The sequence below is a fragment of the Heliangelus exortis genome, chromosome 3, assembly GCF_036169615.1.
Source record: "Heliangelus exortis chromosome 3, bHelExo1.hap1, whole genome shotgun sequence".
NCBI classification, from domain to species: domain Eukaryota; kingdom Metazoa; phylum Chordata; class Aves; order Apodiformes; family Trochilidae; genus Heliangelus; species Heliangelus exortis.
The window spans coordinates 42,202,237-42,225,317 of NC_092424.1; the positions used below are offsets into that span (position 1 = coordinate 42,202,237).

The 23,081-nt window shown below is 38.8% G+C and overlaps 2 protein-coding genes across 9 annotated transcripts in view; one reads left to right on the forward strand and one right to left on the reverse strand.

Moving 5' to 3' along the window:
* PUS10 (pseudouridine synthase 10) overlaps window positions 1-20,410 on the forward strand; it is a 33,093-nt gene extending 12,683 nt beyond the window's left edge. For 4 of the 7 annotated variants that reach the window (XM_071740338.1, XM_071740336.1, XM_071740339.1 and 1 more), the window contains 12 exons: window positions 955-1,016; window positions 3,544-3,589; window positions 6,281-6,345; window positions 7,372-7,457; window positions 10,240-10,365; window positions 12,077-12,133; window positions 13,061-13,137; window positions 13,230-13,285; window positions 13,402-13,519; window positions 14,691-14,833; window positions 15,512-15,611; window positions 17,252-17,523. In XM_071740338.1, coding sequence (XP_071596439.1) covers window positions 955-1,016; window positions 3,544-3,589; window positions 6,281-6,345; window positions 7,372-7,457; window positions 10,240-10,365; window positions 12,077-12,133; window positions 13,061-13,137; window positions 13,230-13,285; window positions 13,402-13,519; window positions 14,691-14,833; window positions 15,512-15,611; window positions 17,252-17,290 — 975 coding nt within the window. In that variant the 3' untranslated portion in view covers window positions 17,291-17,523. Of the gene's footprint in view, window positions 1-954; window positions 1,017-3,543; window positions 3,590-6,280; window positions 6,346-7,371; window positions 7,458-10,239; window positions 10,366-12,076; window positions 12,134-13,060; window positions 13,138-13,229; window positions 13,286-13,401; window positions 13,520-14,690; window positions 14,896-15,502; window positions 15,612-17,251 lie in introns of those variants that run through there. The other 3 variants (XM_071740335.1, XR_011725181.1, XM_071740337.1) reach the window with 3 other exon arrangements.
* The window catches only part of REL (REL proto-oncogene, NF-kB subunit), a 31,915-nt gene continuing 29,039 nt past the window's right edge, over window positions 20,206-23,081 (reverse strand). Inside the window, exon 10 of one of the 2 annotated variants that reach the window (XM_071740342.1) lies at window positions 20,206-23,008. In XM_071740342.1, the coding sequence (XP_071596443.1) occupies window positions 22,224-23,008 (785 nt within the window). In that variant the 3' untranslated portion in view covers window positions 20,206-22,223. The remainder of the gene's footprint in view (window positions 23,009-23,081) is intronic. The other variant, XM_071740341.1, reaches the window with a different exon arrangement.

A 23,081-nucleotide genomic window follows, 5' to 3' on the forward strand; every position in this document is an offset into this window, starting at 1 on the left:
CATCTTTAATATAAAATTTCTGCAAATATGGCCTACTGAGGAAAGAGCACTCTGCAGTTTCCACTTGTCATCAGTCATAGGACTGACTCCAGAACTCGACTCACTTAGTCTTTATGTTGATTTGTCAGCTTCCATAATAATTACAGATTGTCTTTTCCCAGGAGTGCTAATTGAGAGTACCCTTTTTGTCTTAGTGAAGAAAAAAATGTTCAGTTACCCTGAAGATGATCCAAGAAGAAAGAAACTTCTGACATACCAAGTTAGCAAAAGCTCTACAACACTTAGGCACAGAGCCACTCCAGACATCACTGTGCAAGAAGCACTTGTCTAGGGCTCTTTATCTACAAGGCACTTGAATATTAGCCAATCTTTTCAATAGCCCTCTTGAGGTATTCTGGTATCTGAATAACAGAAGTAATGAGTGTTGTTTGCCCAAGGCCAAAGAGGGAATTGGGGGTAGAATTGAGATTACACTAGAGTTTCTGGTCTAGCTGTCAATCCACTAGGACATGTTGCCTTTCTTTGCCCCAAGGCCATCCAGTCATTGCAAACGAAGCCCCTGACAAAATTTTACAATGGTGACTACTACAGGGTTTTTATCTTTGTTCCACGCTATGCACTGCTCTCCCAGAAGGTTTGTTAAGTTTAGTGACCGTAATAGGCTTTGAGCATACACTGTCTCTGACTCAGTTCCCCCTGTGCAAAATGGGGCCAGTATCTATGATGTGTAGGTCATTCATGTTTCTGAAGTGCTCTCAGATCATCTTTGGTTACTTCAGAAATGCAAATGCTATTACGGCACACATTTGAATGTCTTTAGATGATTTGTATAATAAATGGGTTATTTTCTCTTTTGTTTACTTCTTGACTGGTTTCCTAATACTACATTAAGGATGCTTGATATTATCCTCCCTTTTTGTTTAACTGTTGTCTTCCTTTTTTCTTTTTATTTAGAGTTTGTTTGAAGTTAGTGTGGTCTTTGCTCACCCAGAAACAGATGAAGAGTGCCATTTCCTGTAAGTTTCTCTATAAATAACAAAAGATCTTTATCAAAATATTGTGCAACATTGTTGGTTGGGGTTTGCTACAGATGAGAATATGCAGTGTTTACAAACTAGAATAGGGCCTGCATCTAATTTTCCTTATATTCAGATAGAGATGCAGAGCTTAAAGTTACACCACCTCTGGCTAGTTCTGTGCTTTAAAGCCATTAAACAGAATTATCCAGAATTGTTATTTGAACTGGTAGAAGAATATTCAGATAAGCTGTTCAATTTTGGCCCTTTTCGAAGTTACTGCCCTCTTCAATAAAGCTGTATAATTTTAAAAAGTAAATTCAAACCACATAGTTGCAGGTGGGAGAATCTTCTGAGGTTATTCCTAGGTTTTCTTGCTCCTAGAGGAGACATGGATAGGATGGAAGGCTTTGAAGTGAGTTAGTGACTAAATACAACTGAGCTGGTTATTTAACACAAACAGAAGTGCCCCGGCCATTACACAGGTTCAGCTGAGCATCTGCTATACACAAATAAGCAAAATATTTCTATGAATTTAGCTACCATTTAATCTGATTTCTCAAAATCTTGCAGTAGTATATTCTGGATAATTAGGTTCACACTTCCTGTTTGCTAATGTTTCCTGGAAAACTTAAGTTTCAGTCAGTTTCATCACTTGTGCTCCTGTTGCAAGTTAAATCTTAGCCTAGAAAGAGGCTCAGTATAGAATTTCTGAGCTCCCCCTTACACAATGACTTCAACTCTTAAGACGCTGTTTTCATTTGCAGCCTGTATACATTTCACTGATTTTTACCCCTTCTTGCAATTTGTGATCATTGTTTGAATGCCCAATTCTCCACCTTCTTGGTTTTCAACAACCACATCCTTCATATGTCTTTGGGTGGAGGGATGTGTGCTTGGTGACATACCTGGTATTAGGAAGAAATGATTGCTATCATTTGCTGTACTTTTTTCCTGTCCAGCTTCTTCAATACTGGGCACAAAGGTGAGAAAACTGTAGGGCCGAACAACAGTTCTAAAAAGTATTATCTGCAATCCTGTAAAAACACAAGTTTCTGGATCCTACATCCTTTTATTCTTATTTAATTTTACTTGGCTAGTTCTAGTTTCCTGTAGTGCTTTCCCTTCTTCTAAAACCTCTTATTTTCAGCTCATCCTTCCATTCTTCTTATGACCTTTTAAAAACGTTGATGCCAGGCATGTCACGGTGCCAATGTCAGTGCTCCAAGCGGTGTAGCTGTAGAGGTGAAAGCTGTGAAGAAGTTCTGTTCCACATTCCAACTACTCAGGTTTATGTGATTTGACAATATCCCTTTATTTGCCTTCTCTTTGTTGCATAGTTAAACAGCAGTTAAGGTTTTAGACATTTTCCTGAAGTGACAGCATATTACCTAATTTAATTACCTAGTAATTTCTCAGGTATCAAGGCATTCTGCATATGTGAATGGCTGGCTCTGGACATATTCTGGGGCAATGGTTTGGTTTTGTTGTAAATGTAATAAATGTGATGAATATCACAGCTTTAGTAATGACAGTGATAGTTTTTTGTGGAAGTAAAGCAGGACCTTGTCTCAACCTGGAGAACTTCTCCAAGCATCTGCAATTTCTTCTCTCTCAAGCTGTTCTTACACAGTTATGTATAGTCAGGTGTGCTAAAATCACCCTTGGTTTGGCATGACAGATTGAATTGTCTCTTGTTAATTTATATATGGAGATTACGTTTAAAAGTAAAGTGATAGCTAAATTTTGAAAGAGGGAAGTTGTGATGCTTCATATCAGAAACTGTCCAGACAAGTTGCTTGTATAGAAACAGCAGGAGCTCAGACCTGCATCCTTGTAGTCTGAGGTAGTTACAGAAGTGCTGAAAAGCACCAGTATGAAATGATAAATTTTGTTGTAGGCTAGAAATCATCTCTAATTGCATACATAAAAATTCACTAGTAGGAACAATTTCCTCTACTGTAGTCAGAAAAAGTGTTTTACTGACTTGGCTTTCACTTTCATGGAACAACCAATAGTGTCCATTTGAAGAGTATTGAATACCTGGGGTTACTTTTTCTGAGGTAAATTGAATTTTCCTATCCAGAAGCACCAATTTGAATTTCTAGTTTGTAGTGTGCATTATCTAAGAGCAGCAAGTAGAGATTTCAAGATGTCAGCAAATTTTGCACAGAACTTAAACATGAATCATTACCTTTACTAGGAAGGATTGGAAAGGACAGAACTTGTGTGCTTTTCCATTCCACCTCAAATCTGAGACACATTTGTATTGGTCAGAGCAAAAAAGGTTTACACAGAGTTGTCCATGATTTCTCTTTAGATCAAGCAACACACTCCTGCCATTTGTTGTTTAGGATACATTTAATTTTTGAACCTGCTCTGTGCAAAGCTGAGGAACTGAAATACTGGGCATATTGGTACAAAGACTATGTACTTACTTGGCTTATAAGTCAGACTGTTGGTCTGTGTGTGTTTATTTTTTAATTTTTCTGGAGGAGTAGCAGCTAATTTTCATTTCTGTATTTAGAGCCACAGCTTGTCCAGACTGTTTCAAGCCAGCGAAGAACAAACAGGTAGGATCTCATAATTGTTGCATTTCTTCCTTGACACTCAGAATTTCACAGCAGTAGTTCCAAAAAGAACTTATCTGGGTATTAAGTCTGTGTTTAATGTCTGGTTTTCTTTCATTGGAAATCTCTCAGTTTTTCAGTTTTCTGAAAATAAGGTTATCTCCTTTATTCACTTAACATTTCTCTGCTTAGAAAAACTAAGGGCTTAGAGCTTTTCTTTAGGTTATTTGTTTTTCAGATTCCCTAAGGGCCATAATTTTAGGACTTAATATCTAGGAATTTGATTGTCATGCACTAGTAGTAGCATAAAAGATGATCCTCAAGTTCTCTGTGGGTGAAACAGTTCATGTAAGCCACATTAAGAAGATGAGACTTCGCAGTCGAAAGAGAGTATTCACACTGCAGTTTTCGTGTCCTCTGATCTGAATGAAACACACAGTGCATGCAGGATGGTTTCATCCTGTCTACCTCTGGAGTGGAGCAGGAAAGAAAAGGGACCTTGCCACTGGTTGCAGGCCCTGAGCACATGCACATAGTCATTGATGGAGAAGAGGATATGTAAGAATAAAAAAACAATTGAAGAGACACTGATACAAGTAGGACACAGGGGGTGTGATCAGAAGGAGAACTTCTATCAGAAGCCCATGCAAAGCCTTTTATTCTTTCTGGTGAAGAGTCTACCAACATTTGGCTGACCCAGGGATTCTGCTTACTCTACTCCACCTGACCAATAAATGCAAGTCTTTTTTTTTTTTTTTTAAAGGATTTTATTGTTACAGCTTGTGTCATTGGTTTCCTTTGAAAGGGGAAAAAACCTGCCATATAAAGTTAAACCAGTAGGACCTGTCTGTTAAAACCACACAGGCAACAAGATGTAGGGGAGTCTAAAGGAAAAATACCAGCACTGAAGGAAGAACCCTTGGAGCTTCGTCCTTACAGAAGCTGTGCTTGAAGCTAGCTCCAAGGGCTAGAGAAGTGGTATAAAAACTGGGTTCTGAGTAAAAATTTGTTAATTTATTTATTTAAACCTGCTGTTAATTTAAGGGTTTTTCCACTCATCTGTGAGGAAGGGAAGTGCTATTATCTCTAGTTTATGCTTAAAAGAAGAAAGACCAGCTTTATCTGAAGGCATCCAGGAACTCTGTGTTAGAGCAAATTGTTCCAAACAGCGACCTGGTATTTTTCACTGTTTCTTCCAAAACTTCAATCCAGTTTGCAAAAAAGACGGCCACCCAAGACAGTCAGGAGACTAGATCATGTCCCCTAGAAAGAGGCTGAGGAACCTGGGCTTGCTCAGCCTGGAAAGGAGAAGTAGAGAAGAGCCCAGCTGCGTCTCCTCCTAGTACCAACAGAGGGGTCATTGAGAACAACAGGAAGCCAGGCTGTTCATCATGGTGCATGATGGAACGCTGAGAGACTGTGGACATGAGTTGAAATGAGAGGTTCAGAGTAGATATAAAATAAGCTTTTTACCATGAGGACAGTCAGACAGTGGAGCAGGTACACAGAGAGGGTGTGAAAGCTTCATCCTTGGAGAATTATAAGACATGACTGAATTAAACCCTTGGCAGTATGGTTTGATCTCACAGATGACCATGCTTTGATTACGAGGTTCATTTAGAGACCTTTTACTGTCCTCAGCCTTCCTAAAGTAGAAGTCCACCTCACCTGTTAAAACACTTGCTGCTTCTGCTCTGTGAATCTGAATTCTGTGTTTTCTGCCTTAGCCCCTCCTGAGTTAGCAGCAGCAGCACCTGTCTATGCGTAGAGGATGGTAGTCATGGCTCCTGCCACTATTGTACTATTATTATGACTTTTATTATTACTTCACTCTTGTGAACTGATGAAGCTTCAGATGCTAGAAGTTGCTTGCCATGCAGAGGTGGGGACTTGCCAAGCCCAATTGTTCAGAGCCCTTACTTCTAAGTATGAAGGAACTTTTGAACTTTATAGAGAGATATCTACTCCACAGTATTACTTTCAGAAGTATTAACTGCCTGCTGTCACTGAGATAAAAGCTGGAGCTTGGGTATACTTAATTCTTGAAAACGAAGGAGCTGGTTTTAGTTTCTGCTCATGGATTTAGGATTCTGTTTCTAACCTATTTTGCAAATTTGGACCTGAGCTCCCAAGCACTCTTTTTTTCTCTTGCTTTTTCACACTTGCATATCATCTGAAATAAAACAGTTTACAAAAACATGCTTAGCATTTCTTTCAGCTAACCAAGGGGTGGGCTTAGCAATTTAATGTTCTGAGGAGCTGGAATAGGTTTATGACAGTAACTTTAGACCTGCTGAAAGTTAGTGGCACTTTTTATTTTTCTGTGTAAAAAGAGAGTGAGGAAACATATACTACTGTTTGTATGTGTCTTCTAGAAACAAAGGGGCAAATCTTCATTCCGTAACTAAATAACAGTTATGTTCCAGTCTGCCAGCTCTATTAGTTGTATTGCTTTCATGTTGTGAATAAAGTTAATTGAATAGGTTTTGGCAAAAATACTTGGTTTTCTTTGTTGCCCTATTGAAGTTAGGGTTCAGATCACGGTGGTATAGGTATAAGAAAACACAAAACACAAGTGAAAAAACTGTATTGTGAGAAGTGTATGGTGGAAAAGTTTTAGGACTTTTTTCTTATTTAGGCATATCTTTTAAGCTTCCCTTAGATCTTGACTCATTTTTTTATTTCACTGTGCAGTCTGTTTTCACTAGGATGGCAGTTATAAAAGCTCTAGAGAAGATAAAAGAAGAGGATTTTCTCAAGTAAGTATATACTGAAACTAGTTCTCAGTATTGTGATTTTGTATAGTGTTAGGATAGAGAGAAAAATACCAAGTAGTGGCTGTTTAAATTCTGCCAATTTCCTGGTTAGAATGTGTTGTGTTTTCAATTCTCCTGGTAATAAAAGGTCATTCCAGGTCTTTTATTTCAGGAGTACCCTTAAAATGCTTGAATTAAACCATAGGGAATGGAAAAGTGGACATGACACAATTGATGGTCTTTTCCCCATTGATGAAAGATTTATTATCTTGGGAGCTGCACAGAGGAGAAATTGTGGGAGCTGCAGTTCTGCTCCGTGCTTTTGGCAGATTGTCACTGCAAATCCATGGGCTGGCATGGGATTTGGAATGGTTAGAAGTGAAAACACTTTGTTGTAGCATTGCCAATCATTTGCATACAGGAATCTTCATGCATATTTCCAAAAACACAAAAGAGATTTAGAAATCATGGACCTTCCTTCTGTATTTTGAACCATAGTGTCTTCAGGGTGAACTTCTCTTCACAAGACTTCTCATATTTTAAAAATATTAGTAGTTCAGTTGTAAGAAAACACTGAGTGCTGTAATATGATAAAAATCACAAGCAGTGGGAAGACATCAATATACACTTTCTCTGCAGTTCCCTGTGCTTAATTGCATTGGGTCTTCACAGTTCTTTTCTTTGATTCCCAGTAAAGATTTAGTAAGGTATCCTGAAGATGGTTTTTTCTGTAGTATTTAGTTTCACTATAGCCATAGTGTAGTGCCTCTTTTTAGCATACCTTAGAGTGTTATACTTTGATAATGTTCAATGACAAGTTGACATTTGCAGTTTTTGGCAATGCAGTGTTCTTGATTTGTTTAGTGTTTATCCATTTCTTGGTGTTCCAGTTTTTAGTGTGAATACTGAGTTTATGCTGAAGCTGTGTTTTGTGTAAGTGAAGTTGTCACCTTTCATACCACTGTTGTTATAGTGATGCTCTGTCATATTCTGTTTTTACCAGTATTTTTTAATATTGTTTTTATACAGGCATTTTCCATGTCCCCCTAGTTCACCAAAGGACCTCTGTGTTGCTCTGGATATTCAGTGCAATAATGGTGCAGTTTTTGTGGCTGGTAAAGTGATCCATTTTTTTGCTTCTGTGTTGTCTTAAACATAACTTTATAATACTGCCTCAAGACCCATAAGATTCCTGCTATTTATTAATTTCTGTAATTAAGTACAAGGAGCAAAGAAACAAATCTACCTACAAGAGCTTTCTGAAGACATGATTCTGTCAAAGTTAGAAATTACAGATCAGCATGCCAAAATCAAAACAATTTTCCTGCTCTTAAACTGTGAATTTAAACTTGGAGATGGTGTGAGGTGGAATGTGGTCAAAGAGGATTGGGAGCTGCAGGCAGCTGTATCAGGCCAAGGATGGGTTCCCATGGTGAGAGGTGCAGGAGGGAGCACATCACTGACTATATTGGAAGATCCTGATTTTCCCTGCTGTTGTTTTTCTTTTGCTTTGAAGGAGGGAAGAAATCTCTCTTCTAGACACACCTTAGGGTGATGTGATGATTTAAAACAACTTTCTTAGTGCTCCTGCTTATTAAGGGGACTTAGCTAGAAGCAGCTGATGAGGAATTTTGTCCTGTTCTTACAGCTTGCTCTTTCCTTTGCAAAACCTTTGTCCCTGCAAATCCTGCACTTGTAGTATGTCCCCTCATGATAAGTACATGGTTTGGGAAAGGCACTTATGCACTAAATAAGCTCCTGTCATTGCTGTTTTCTTCCTTGGATTTTCATTTGGAACCGGAGGTTTTCACCATCTGAATTTATTTGCATATTATTCTATCCAAAATGGCCAATCTTAATGCTATTAATAAAGGTTTACTTTTGGAAAGCTTAGCTCTTTTCATTTGTCCTTTCCAAACCAAGATAGCATCCAAAATAACCGGGTTAGACAGGTAATGTAGCAACACTTGGTATCCCGGACTTACGATAATTCAGCTTTATCACCTGCCTTCAAAGGGTATTTACCCTTCCCCCAATCCTGTCTATAGTTTAATTAAAACAAACAAACAAACAAACAAACAGCAACTACAGTTTTAATCTAGCATACTATATTTAAAAGGATGGTATACATTTGGAATAAAGGAAAATGTAAAGTGAAAATACAAAAAGGAAAAAGTGAGTGTTCTTATGGGTTGCTTGTTGATGTTCTATACATACCAGTTTTGGGGTTTTTTTATTACTGATTAGACAGTTAGGTGGACATTTTCACGAATCCAAGATAACCAGTGTATTTTAGCCTTTTCTAAATACAGTTTTATTTCAGGTTGTTTTGTTTGATGAATTTATTACAATTCATCTGTATGGAGAAAAAGGCAGAGGATTAGTTTTCTACATCTAGTTTATTACTGGTTTTGCAATTTATAGTTCATAACTTTGTTCAAACTAAACAAAAAAAAGACCAGATCTGTCAGGCAGGATGTTGTCTTTAATTATTGAATAATTAAATCCAGAGTAGAAGAACTTATTGAGTACGGTGCAGTTATTCTGTTATTACAGTAGTTTAAATGAGGTGAGTTCTTAACTTGTAAGCACTGTTTCAGAGGTGGTATTGCCTTGGTGACCTTACCTTTGGTGTTCACCAAACACTTCCTCTTCATCTTTATTTTAAACATTCAGGAGAAGCTGTCAAACCCAAAAACGCCTGTGTTTTTTTAACACACTCTTGTTCAGATGAAAAGCTAAAATAATTAGAATGGAGAGTTGAGAGGAAATTTTTTTTTTCCTTTTTGCATTTTATGGAGAGAGAATTTAGCAGTTTCAAGCTGAGTTCTGAATGATTAGTCATAGTCCTTTTTTTATTTGCCCCAGTGAAACAGAATTAGTCAGTTCACACTTGTTTGTGTGGGGTTTTCTGCAGATCAAAGTGCAGGAAGGAAACATAGTTAGAAATAGGAAAATATGATACTGAAAATGAAAAAGGAAAAAAACGGAGATGAGAGAGGTGCAGTATAATATGCATGGCTACTTTGAACTTCTTTTTTATTTTCTATATGCAAAGTTTCAGATTGAAACTTGTTTGTGCAGCAGGGTTACTAATCATTCTTTATGAATGAGTTCCTTGCTTTGTGCATATTTTCACTTCTTATAAAACCCGGCAATAAGAAGGCTCATCTGGGTCCGAGCTGTTCTTTGGTGGTATCCATAGTGTCATGGGAGACACATGCTAGTGTGACATAACACAAGCCTATGACTGGAATCCTTCAGAGGATGGCAATCTCTTTACATGCCAGCTTTCTGAGGTTCTTGAAATTTGCACTAGTTTATTGAGACTTGTTGCTCGCATGGTTTTCCTTGTGATGAGCCAAACCATTTGGGTTTCTTTTGTTAAACCTTCAGACAATGGCAGAACTTGGACTGAAACCTGAACAGTGGGGTGTGAGAATGTCTTCACTTGGGGCATGTATACATAGGTGGACAGGCACATAGGTAGTTTAGTTCCTGGCAAGCTGGCTAGAGACCATAGTCTGATTTTAAAAATATTTTTTTCATTTGGAACTAAGTTGACTCAGACTAGTCACTGGAACCTCTTGGTTTTCATTCCCAGGATTGTCAGGCTATACACAGTTTTGTCTCTGTGTTTATAGCTGGAGGTGTGACCACAACAACGGGCTGTCCCAGCCTGCCTTTAAGTTGATCATCTTAAGAGACAGAAGCTTGTAGGCACAGCAACATGCATTTTGTACTGCTGCTGTAATGCTGGTGCCATAAAACAAGTTCAAGCCTGTAAATTTCTTCTCACAAGTCTCTGATGAAAGTTCATTTTGTTGTACTGTGCAATACTGGAGCTTTCATGCATTGTTTTAGAATTATTACAGATAACATAGTTGGTTTTTACAGGAAGATACAATAAATATTCAAGGAATTTACCTCAGACTCCCTGGATTATTGATGGGGAGCGCAAGCTGGAATCTTCAGTGGAAGAACTGATTTCGGAGCATCTAATGGCAGAATTCAAAGCAGATAGTAAGTATTGAGAATATCTTTTACCATATTTATTTTCATCATTAATAGAGTATTTTTTCTTAGTAGCTACTCATCTAATACTGTGTAGTGGAAAAAAAAATTCCTATGTTTCTTTATCCGTCTCTTAGCCTTCCAAGTCAAAGCTTGTAAACTTTTTCTAGCTATGATCTGTGTACAAATAGATGACTGCTTTGTTTTATACAGTATCTCTTATCCCTCTGAAATATCTCCTGAATTGATCTGATGATGCAAATATTAGGGTTTTATGTGGTACTATTTTTGCCTACCTATACTTCTTAACACTTGGTAATTCATAAAATTACTTGAAACGAGACATTTTTTGCCATCAGCATTCCATAATATCTGCCTGGCCTTCAGCACCTTCATATTTCTTACTTTGAGAAATTTATTTCCTTTGGTGCATAGAGTTCTACAAGCTAAATACTTATGCAGGGATTATCCAGAGGAAATAATCATATCATCTGTCATCTACTAGATGTGAAATTAAGAGATCTAGAAGGCCCAACGAAAAATCATATTAAATATTAGCTTGGAAAAAAAGAGCTACTTTTCCCTCCTTTTTTCCCTCCTCACAGTGGATGTGTTACTCTGAACACTAGGAAAATCCTCAAACTATGTCTTTGGCAGTAAGCAATCCCTGATTTCAGCTTGCAGAATTAGGATACCAGGAGTGCATGTGCAGCAATGTTGAAGAGAGATATTAACCAAATACCATAGACCATTGCCAGTAGCTCAAGGGAGGTCATCCTTCCCCTTTTCTCAGCACTGGGAAGACACATCTGGAGTACTGGGTCCAATTCTGGGCTCCCCAGTAAGGCACAGACATACCAGAACAAGTCCAGCAAAGGCCTGTAAAGATGATTAGGGGTCTAGAACATTCTTAACTGAGAAAATTCTGATTGTACAATGAAAATATGCTGTCATGACCATGAAAGGTAGTTTTGTAGTTGCTATAATATGACCACATAAATGAGATAATAACAACTGAGGAAATATATATGTTTCCTCGGGAGGAAAAAATTTTGAAACCATCATTTTTTCAGAGACCCTTTGGAATAGAGCTGCAAAGTTACTTGCAGTACTGATTTTGGGCTCCCATTCCTCCTTTAGGCAAAGCTTAAAGGTGGAAGGAGTATGAAGAAGGAAACTTTCATTTTTGTAGCTTGAAAGTTGGAAAAAACAAATATACAGAGGTTACATTTCAGTTTTGACTTGAATTTTCTTCCTCTTTTGTCCAGGTGTATGTGACCAGCAGAAATGTCTCTGAAATGTTTAGAAACCATTGGGTGTATTTAGGATAAAAAGTTGTGTTTTGGAGAAAGACAGCTCAGTGTGATTTTACTCATAGACTTGAATTAGACTAGTTAAGAAATAAGCAAAAATAATTAGTAAGTAGAATTCCTTTAGGACACTGCTGCTTTTTTTTAGTTGCATTCAGGGTTATAGCAGTCTCTTTCAGGCCATGGAACTAGGAATGCTCTTCAAACAGACTTGTGTGAACTTGGTGCAATAAACAGTAACTGTCACAGATTTGTTTAAATATAGCACAGGCTTCATTTTATTAAGATAGATATTTAGAGTGTATTTGCAAACAACAGTTTAGAAAGAAAACAATTCACCTTTTAAAAGCTGTAGAGAGTATTAAAACTGCAAAATAAAATCTCACCTTCCTTATTCAAATCTGTTGTAGGCTTTAATTTTTCTTCCTCTGGAAGAGAAGATGTGGATGTAAGAACACTAGGCAATGGTAAGGCTTGGACAACCCTTGTGAAACCAAACAAAATGGTTAACTGAAGCCACTCTAATAGATCTTGCTGAATGCTGAGTCCATAAGCATCTGACCAGGCATGCTTGGAAATTTTATCTTGGAAATATTTTAGTGATATTTATGTATTTATTCCCAAAGACTGAACAGCTTTATAAAACAAAGAAAAAGAGGAACCCATTTTCAGTGTCCTTGGCTGCACAGATGCATGGATCTTCATAGCTTGTCAGGAATATTTTATTTTATTCACTCCTATTTTTAGACCATTTATTCAAACTGATTGCTATCCTGTTCTCTGTTGGGTCCTTCTACTTTGCCTCACTGTCACTGGGGAGTGGAGAAGCCTTATTTTCTTTTTGAATTTGGGTCCTTTATAAAGGTCAGTTGCCTTCCAATATGCTGAAGCTGCTATAGCCAAACGAGGAGGGGAAGAAAAAGTAAAAATTAACACTGATGTTTTCCAGTTGCTGTCTTATTTGTGATGTAGTTCTTGGCACTGGTTATGCTAGGGATTGTCCCTGGCCCTGAACACAGAAAGTACAGCTATTGCAACAGATGTTTAGCTGAGGGAGCGGGATTTAACATTGTCTTGCACCTGGGCATTGCTGTAGGTGACAGAAAATAAGCTAATTAACTTTTTTCTTATTTTATTTTTTAATTAGCACACACTTGTACAAGATGTCTTCTGGGAAGTTGTAATTTGCACTTACTGCTGATACTGGGGTTTAGTAGCCAAAAAAAGTCCCTTGTTTCTTTCTTTCCATATGATGCCACATCCCTAAACCCGCAAGTCCTATCCCTGTTTGCATAATGGCAGACAATCTTCACACCTTCCAACCTTGCTGCATAAATTCAAACATTAATTTAGAACAACATGTTTTTATGTTTTATGACTGTGCGTGTTGCCAGGAAGGCCCTTTGCAATTGAGCTTGTGAATCCTCGTAGAATACATTTTACTGCTGAGGATATGAAGGGACTTCAGCAGGTAAATCATTTGCACCTCATGGAACTCGTAAAGCATGTGTTTCTTCTCTAACTGAGCAGTTTTGCTAACTGATTCTTTTTTAAATTACACAGACAATTAATAACTCTTCAGACAAAATACAGGTTCGAGATTTACAGCTTGTCACCAGGTCAGTATTTATCATGGGGATTTCAAAGAGATGCTTCAGGAGTTTTCAAGCATTCTTGCTCTCAAAATTATGTAATCATGATTATGTTATGTGAGTAATTAATTTCTTGTGTTTAGAGAGGCAATTGGTCGTATGAAGGAAGGTGAAGAGGAAAAGACAAAGACCTATAGTGCCTTAATATGTACAGACAAAGCAATACAGAAAGAAGATATTGCATTTCTAGATGATATCAAGGTATCTGTAACTCTTTTTGCGTATTTATATAGTACCTGTGCTGGTGCCCGAGGGGAGAGTTTATGTGCCATGGATGTATCTCTTTGTTGTTTTCTTTTTTCTTGGATCAGGGGTCCTCTTGCTATAAGGGACTCCTTTATAGTGCCTCTCTTTCCCCCTTCCCACCCTTCTTCATTTCACTACTGTCATGCTATTAATGTAGTTGGCTGCTGTTAGCCAAGGCAACAAATTGGTATTAGACAATTGGCATGACATTGGCCTTCCAGTACACCAAGTAAAAAAAGTAGTGAAAGGAAGAGGAGGAAATCTGGTACCCTCACCCTTTTCTTTGCCTTAGATACTGTCTTTGTAAGGAGGTGGTCTTTTGTCCTGCAAGCTCGAAAGCCAGTCTTTCACAGCTGCAGCAGCAAGGAGCTTGAAACATCAATGGAAAATACTGCAGAGGCCTCACAAAGTGCTCGGTGCAACAGGCACAGTGTGTTAACAAGAGCTTTCTCCAATTGTTGGTCAGGGAGATCATACTGATGCAGAAGTGTGTTCAGTTTTTGTTGCACTGAACTGTTTCCTGTGGGTCTTGGTCATGAAACCCTTCTCAAAGAGTGGGCTTGAGCCATTACCCTTTAAGGAGACAACTGCTGTGAAGCTGTTTTTTAGCACGACCACTCACTTCCTGAAAAAAATTGGCATTCAAACTGCTGCGTCTCATTTGGGAAATAGGGTGGGGAATTAACTTTTAAAAAGACTGGTGCAAGATCTAATCTTGTTTGTGTTTTTTTTTCCCTCACTTTTATTTCTAGGGGGTTGGCTAGAGTTTAGACAAAGCATTTTCTGGGTGGGACTTTTTTTATTTCTTTGATTACCCTCAGGCTCTTAGTGAGCTTCTAAATCCTGGAGTCATTCCAGCAAAGGACTATGGAGATTTCAAGGTTATTCCTCTATATTTATGATTCCATTAGTTTGTGTTCATTTGAGGCTCACTGAGCCTCTGAGATGGCTCTCCTTGTTTCCTTTGATAAACATGGAAAAAATTAGTTTTGCCTCAAGAAGATTACCTGGCTACCGTAATACAGTACAAAAAAGCATGTGATTGGTTAACCATACACATGACTTACAGTCTGTGCAGTATGTTGCACATTTCCTTTCTCATTTTTTCTGTTACCTCTCATAACAGGAGTTAAAACTTGACCAGAAGACACCACTGCGGGTTCTTCACAGAAGGCCTCTAGCTGTAAGATGTCGGATCATTCACACCATGAAATCTGAGTACATAGACGAGCATCATTTTCGCCTGCATCTGAAGACTCAAGCTGGAACGTATCCTTAGATGCCATTACCCAACATGTTTACAAAACAGGTTGCTGATTAGAGTGATGTGGGTAATGGCAATTACTGCTTTTATCACTAAATCCCTGTTTCTAAGTCCCTGCTCTTCAGCAGTCCTACGTTGTTGCATAATGTTTGCTCTTTTTTTTTTTCTTAATTTGATGTTCTAGGCTTTCATTCAAAAATTCTACCTCTGTGCGTGTGCATTTCTGCAGTGACCACTGTGATAGTTCTGAAGTATGTAACTTTAAAAATTGATAAGTTTATGATAAGTTTAAAAATTAACTGGCTAGAGAGACTTAAGATTTTTCTAATTTCACTGAAAACTTTTCACCTTAGAAAATAAGCTTTTCTGCAATATTCAGTGCTCTGCAATGCACCCTGTGGACTGCTGCTGCTAACAAGCTACCAGTCTTGTCATAAAGTCACTACTGACTTTGGAATAAACAGAAAACACAGGTCGATTGTGCAGTTTTTGGCATTCAATGAGAAGCCTAGAGTTAGAAGTCTTTTAAAGATGGGTATGGGCTTAAGAAGTTGTTCACCACAAATTGGCTGAGTAGAAAAAGATGCTATTTTTTAGTTTGAGTGTTTTTCACCATACTCTTCTTTCTTTGTCTTTTGATTTCTTTGTGGTTAAATACACCTTTCTTTAGCCAGTATTTCTAGCTACATAAAAGAATTCGTGCACGGAGACTTTGGAAGAACAAAGCCCAATATTGGCTCCCTACTGAATAGAACTGCTGACATTCTGGAGTTGGATGTAGAAGTAAGTTGTTTGCTATTTATCTTTCCTGGAAATTAATTAATGTAGAGTTGAATTTGTGAGATGGTTTCAATGGAATTGCTCTAACTGAATCAACATTCCTTACCACAGTTAATAGAAAAATTGATGTTAATGCAATAATTGTGGTTTGTACTACACTGCCACATGTGGCAGGCTTCCTCTGCTGCCTTCAGGTCCAGGATGGATGGCAGAACATAAAATGAAATGGTGACAATTATTTAGCACCCACCGGAGTAGAACTTAGCAATCGTTTCTTTTCAAAACTGGGTCGGATTAAAAACATGAGAGACTTAACTTCCTCTTTCAGTGCACGTTCAAACACAGCAAGAAATTTTAATCTGTTCACTTGCTGGAATCAGATGAAAAACAAAATTTATTTTGGCTAAACAAGTGTAGATACACAGATTAAATACTTAAACTAGTGGTTTGGCAAGGTTTATTTAAAATACGGGTTTTCATTTCAAGTACGCAATGATCAGCACGCTTGTTCTCCTGCAGTTCTGGGAAACTGCCCATGTCTTACATTTTCCAGAACAGCCTTGCAGCTTTTTTTTGCATAACTTTTGTAGAATGTTACAGAAGGAGAGCTTGTAAAGGGCACCTCAGTTCCTTCTGAACACAGGCTTGGACCGATAAGCATTGCTCCCATATTGACTGGTGTCTCTACAGTTATTGGACATAACAGTGAAAGATGTATCAGGACTTGAAAATAATTAGTCATCTTGATAATAATGCATTTTAGCTGAGTCTAAGAGGCTAATCTTTTGATGAAGTTGTAGATTAGGCAAGGAGTAGGTATGATTAATGTTGGCAGTCTTGAAGACAAGGCATTTAATGCACTGTGATGTGATCCTGGTGTTGTTATGGCAAGCTGTGATCCTATATAGGGTGTGCTGCACTGGGAAGAGGGTGAGCAACAAGTTTGTGCCCAGAGGGAGCTGGAGATGTCGCCTCAGGGAGGCTGGGGGAGAAAGACATAATCCAAGTTGTGTAGTAATTATGATATTTGCTTCCAGTAAAGTGTCAGGCATGTTTTGTCCTTTTGACTTGTATGACTATTAATGATGTTGCTTAGATAATACCTGCCCATAACGCTTGTCAGCGTATTCTTTTAGTCTAGTTTTCCTTTCTTAGGAGGAAAATCTGGGGACAGGCAAAGGGTTTCTACTCCAGCCTTGCCTGAACAGCCCAATGCCTTAATATTTCGGTGGCATCAATCAACAGGTGATTTATTTTCACATTGTACCAGCCCATCTGCAGGATGGGTAGAAGATGGAGATGGTTCACACGTTAAACAGCTCTGGGTGCTCTGTAAATGTGGCTCAACATCAAATGCTGCTGGGAAGCCACAGTACATGAGCTGGGGCTTTGCTTTATGTAGCAAGCCCAGATCCCAGAGAGCTCTCTCCAGGTACACAGGGAGCCACTGGGACCCAGGGACTGTTTTCATGCCACTGTTTCCTGCTTGTCTTGTCCTGTCACCCTTCTCTTTACATTTTTTATTTGTTGTTTCTTTCCACTGTTAGCCTACAGCTGATAAGCACAGAGTTTTAATACCAAACGTCTTTATTTCTGTAAAATATTAAGTCTGCTGATTTTGACTTTCTCCCCTGCTCTTCTAGTCTGTTGACATTGACTGGCCTCCAGCACTGGATGATTAACTGTTCAAGCTGGGACAAGGCAGAAGCACCTCCTCTGTCAGCAGCTGATTACTGAACACTGCACTTTTTTACATCTGGGTTGCAAAGTATTTCAGTTCACATTTGGATCATGTTGATCTGGCAAAGGATACTATTACTTTGAATCAACTTTGAACATTCTGGATCAGGTAGTATGGGTTCAATCGCTGGCCTTATTTTAATTTCTTCTGTACATTAATGATTTTGGTAAGCTAGTGTATTGATCCTAAGTCTTTTTAGAAAAAAACAATTAAGAAAAAGATAAATGGTGTAATGTGCAAATGTTGTGCATTAAATATGTTTTCTGCAATATTTTAAGATGTTTCAATTAAAAATAGCCCTCCCTCAAGCCAGGGTTTTTTTAAACTCTCAATATTGGATGCTGCAGCTTTCTTGACTCAATGCAGGTAGCACTGAGTTACCTGAAACCCAATCCTAACTTTTTCTGAGCACAGTTCATGCAGGAAATTCCAGAAATCAGGGAAACCGAAACCAGCAGTATAGTGTCTGGAATGAGGCAATGCTCTGCTCTCTGCTAATGGCTTTTTAGTCAGTATCAGTTTTAGAGGCAGATAAATTTGTCTCCCAGACAAAGTACCTTTCAAAGGGAAAAAGTTTTCAAAGGAAAACGTGGTACTTCAGGCCAAGTTTTTCTTTTTTAAAAAGATCAGCCATGCTTCCTGGAAACCACAGTTGAGACGTTTGGGTTCTCTGGCCTGGTTACAGTCCTCTTCAGGTATAGGATTTCCCCAGTTGAGTCACCATATATAAAAAGATTGGGAACTCCTGGCAGTGATGCATGATGGAAATCTAAATAACAATAGGAATACCGAGAATTTCAAAGTGCAAGAAATATAAAATGTTCCAAAGAATGTTGTTATTGAGAGTCCAAGACAGAGATAAAAAGCTTTGGTTTGTAGTGTAGTAATTTTTTTGTAGTACCTAGACCTGGATGGATGCCTGGAAGAGCTGAACATTGCCTAGGAACTTTCCTGGAACAGAGAAGACCTGAGTTTTTCTCTTTGCTCATGTAATTTTAAATGTTTCATAAGAAGTACCACCTACATCCTTTAGAAAAGCCACTGCTACACCTATATCCTGTTTATAGGATACACCTATATCCTGCTTATATTCCTACACATTAGGAAGGTGCTTCTTTTGACCTTAAGTACGGAAGAGAGTTCAACTACTGACAAGAAATTAAGGTTTGGAATTTAAGGGCTCTTCATTAATTAACATTTCAGAAATCAAGAGGGCAATAGTTGGCAAGAACTGCTGCGGGGAGACAGGGAGGTTTCCTGAGTTGCTTTACCTTCAGTTTGTTGGTGCCAGGACCTCCGAATAGAACAGCTGCGTGACAGCTTCAGCTTAAGGCTCAAAAAGGAATTTATAAATATATCTTCAAGGAGATCCTAAAAACTCATCTTCAAAAAGTAGTGTAAATACTACACACTCTGCCTGTGATGGGCTCTCAAACTTGTCTCCTGTCATTTGTTTTCTTAGTACAGTATAACAGAAGTACAGCAGTAGTTCAGGAGCTCCTCTTTTTCTAACACAAGAGTAATAGGAACATGACTCAGACAACAGGTTTGGTGGTTGTGTTGGGTTTTTTTTGTTTGTTTTGAATCTGAAAACTATTATGAGCAACAGATTCCAGGAGTAGCTGTCGCAGATAATAATCTGTACCCAGAAAGGAAGTGTCATGTATGATGGAAAAATTAAGAAATTGAATTCAGAAAGCAAACAAAAGAGAATTTCAGTCTCGTATCGATGTGACTTCTTGAAACTCAAAGTGAGCTAAAATGATTTATAAATTCCATAAGCTACTGTAAACAAGACTGTACTACAAACACACCAGACACAAGAAGAGGTGTTCCAAGGAGGAAAGAGCACTAATGAGGAAGAAGCTGAGAGAGCTCCTGCTGGAGTATAAGGACATGTGAGGTGCTCCAGTCCACAGCTCTTTCCACCATGCTGATGGTGGAGATCATGTTAAGAATCAAAGTACATATAAATAAGGCTATAAAGATTATACTGAATGTGCAGAGTCTGATCTCTTTTCCATACACTGTACAAAGGTGTACCAAAAATTCCCAAATTGCTTATTTTTTATGATTGTGGATTATCCAAACAAGGAGGGGGAAAATGTCTTCACAGCTCTTTAGCTTGTTATTGTTCAGGAATCATGTGAAAATATGAAAGATGTAATCTGCTTTTTAAACCAGATCAAAGTCTGATTTAAAGTCTGCAGTTTCTAAGATGAGGTAAATACTAAGAATTATCCTAATCTATAATGAATATTGCAGCAATAATAATGTACTTTGGCCTTCATCTTACTTTTAAAAGTAAAATGCCTACTTGTGAGTAGGCAACAAGGATGTTTTGTGAGAATAAGATTTAATCTTGTTTACAAGGTATATATGAAAAAAAGCAAGTATTTGCTAGCATGTTACATGAAAAATACCAGGTGGTGTTCCATAGCACCATCCTTATCTGCCCTGGAAGGACTCAAAATAAAGTTGTTGTGTTTCTCTTTAACAACTGATCACCTCTAACTTCCTCCCCCTGCTTGCTTTTTTTTTTTTTTTTTTTTTTTCCCCATTATCTTAGCTGAACCTGGAGAAAGCTGCAGCTGATCTGGCTGAGCATGACAGCATCTGTCCTCTCTGCCCTTCAGACTCAAAGGTCACTTTGTCTGCCACAAAAAATTGGCTGAGTGCAGACAACCCCCCCACTGTACATATGGCTTTAGATTTTTGTAGTGGCCAATGGTAACTGTGAGCAGAAAATACTCCAGAAAGCCCCAGGAGAAGCACCTCATATCCTACCTTCTCCCATTTCTCTGACTTTCTTGCAGTGAGGGACATCAGGAATCTGAGAAGGCTGCAGAAGCTGAGTACTTAGTATAACCAGTTTTTTAATTACCAAACCAACTCGTTTACAAAGGAAAACAGAACTTTGAAAATATTTAATTATACAGTAAAAACAAATTGTACTATAAAGAGCTTTCTATGAAGTGAGTAAAATGTTTACATTTAATATACTTAAAATTGAGAACTTCAAATAAAAGAATTGAATAAACACATTTCAAGCTTTCTTTTACATCTCTTTGGTCTTTCTATTACTTAAGACTGCAGCAGAGGGATGCAGAAGTGAAGGAAAAAACGTTTTAAAACACGGCAATTCAATTCATTGAGCTGTGTAGCTGGAGTTAGGGGAAGCAGTTTTCCAAACTTCATTTATCCCACACATCACTGGAGGAGCATATTCCATCACACTTGGGAAGCTGCTGTAAAGCATTACAGCTGCAGCACCTTATTGGAATGCCATGAATTACTGCAGTTAGTCATTGCTTTCCTACAAACCACTGAGGGTTTTTTGGAGCTCCTTTCTGCCTTGTGTACAGCTACACATCTCACATGGCTTTTTTGATTTGGGAGTTGTGGGGTTTTTGGGTTTTTACATATATCCAAGTATGGGATTTTTTATTGCTTCTTTCTATGATGCTGTTTTATGTTGGTGAACATTAATGATTAGATTCTTAAGCTTTATCTGCCATACAAACCAGCTGTATAACTTAAGAAACATTCACCTATTTCTTGCTGTGTTGCTTCTTAAAAAAATAATAATGATAAAACAGCAAAGCCCTATAACACAGAGTAGAGTGTCTTACCGAGTCAGTGACACCCATGCAAGCTGTCCCCAAACAGCTCGCAACTCAGGCTGAGAACAAAAACTGAGAAGCAAGTGGAAGGGAGGAAGTTCTAGTTTCTGATACAGAGATTAGCAGAGTGTTTTTAATTAGTACTGACTGAAATGGCCTTAAGTTGTTAGCAGAGTGCACCTAGATGAGGCTGTACTAAAACTGCCCCTGGATGTGCCCCAAAACTTTTCTTGGGAGGGGATGGTGGGGAGGCAGGATCTGAGCTGCCTGTTGAGCAGTCACTTGCATAGCAGGAAACTGCTGGGATACCTGAGGAGAGGAGCAGTAGATGCTTCAGCTCAGCGTATTTCTGCTGTTCAAAATCACATACACATTGCAGCTACACCCCCTCACACACACAAAAAAAAAAAAAAATTAAAAGAAGACAAAACAACTTCCAGAGAAATAACAGTGTGCTCCATTCCTAAAGCAACAGGGGTCTGTCATTTAATATAGTGCACTTGGGATGAAGTGCAGAGAAGTCCTCACTTTCTGTTCATTCTTTTGTGCAGTGATTGATGTACAACAGAGCTGGACTATTTAAAAACTCAAACCTTCCGGTCTTTTAAAAATATATCTAACAATGACATAGTCATTAAAAAAATTTTAGAGTAAATTTGCCTTCAAAGCAAACAGAGTGTGGTGAAAACGTGGAAAATCAATGCATGGTCTTGTTTTAGGAGAAGGATATGTTACATGAAAGAGGGTAAGGAACCTACACCTTTCAAGTAAGTGGAGTAACTTTAACATCATTAAGTGAGTCTGAACTAGAGTGCCCGTGTGCCATTCTCTCTCCCCCCCCCCCCCCTTATTTTTCTCCTATCAAAATTTAATTTCCATAGCAAAAATGGTTATTTTTCAAACAAGTTTAACCCTGTAAAGTATTTGAAATTTTAACCCTTCTGGAGATGCCAGCTTTTACAGTCCCCACAGGTAAGGAAGATTTAAGTGTTAACACTTAAAAATTCCCTTTTCCAACGGTGGAAAAAATATGCATACCAGGTACTTTTAAGGTACAGAACCCCAAGCTCCCACCTCTTTTCTTAATGGGCACCAGTCTTTGGGCTTTAATATATATACCCTGAAATTATAAGATGAAACTTGCATAGTAACATTTTGAAAGAGAAAGCAGGGGCTCCAGAAGGGTAAGTTCCTCCTCTTCACACAGCTTGGAAAGCGCTACGTACCCGCTGCCAGCCTGGCAGGGCTGGCTCAGTGGTTATAGTTTTGTAAGATGCTATCCAATTGGAGAGACTGATAGAGCTCGTCAGGGTGGACACCATCGGTGTCATAGAACTGGTTATCTGCAATGCTATTCGAGTGGGTTGGGATGGGGTGGGTGGATAGTCTCGATTGGCTTAAAACTTCTTGGTCTAGATAACCGTAAATTGTCGGGTCAGCTAAGTTAGGCTGTGAACTAAAAAGCGTGCTGCTTGGGGCCGTTCCGGGCGGGCAAGCGGGAGGCACCTGATGGAGCTGCTGCCTGGGATTGCCGACATTCAGCACTCGGTTAAACTTCTCGAAGTTCATACTGGCACAGTTCATGTCATCGGTCTCCATGCTGACGATGCTGGCTGTGGAGATGCTGGCAGCGTGCGCCTGCTGCACGATGCTGTTACTCGACAGGTTCTGCGCGTCTGCAGCCGACACCGGCACCGCTCCCATCCCGTTGGCGGCGGCGCTGAAATTCCGGTAGAAGCCCGAATCCTTCTCGTCAGGCCAGCTTAGAGGGCTGTCGCTGAAAGTCAGGAGAGAGCTGCTGCCCTGAGTAGCGTCGGGCTGAGGCACATCTGCCACAAAGCTGTTCTGCGGGTGGGTGCCGAGCAGGCTGCTGGCCTGGGGGGCTGAGCTGAACAGCTGCTGCCAGTATGAGGAGAGGGAGTCTGGCTTCCCTGGGCCCCCCGGAGCCGACTGGATCTGGTTGCATACAGGGTAGATCTGACTGGTGTTGGATAAAAACCCTGGCATCATTGGTGGGGATGAAAACATCTTTGGTTCTATGGAAAAGAAAGATGTGACTGTGTTTTAAAGACATTTTAATTTTTTTTTATTTTATATTTTTTTTAAATT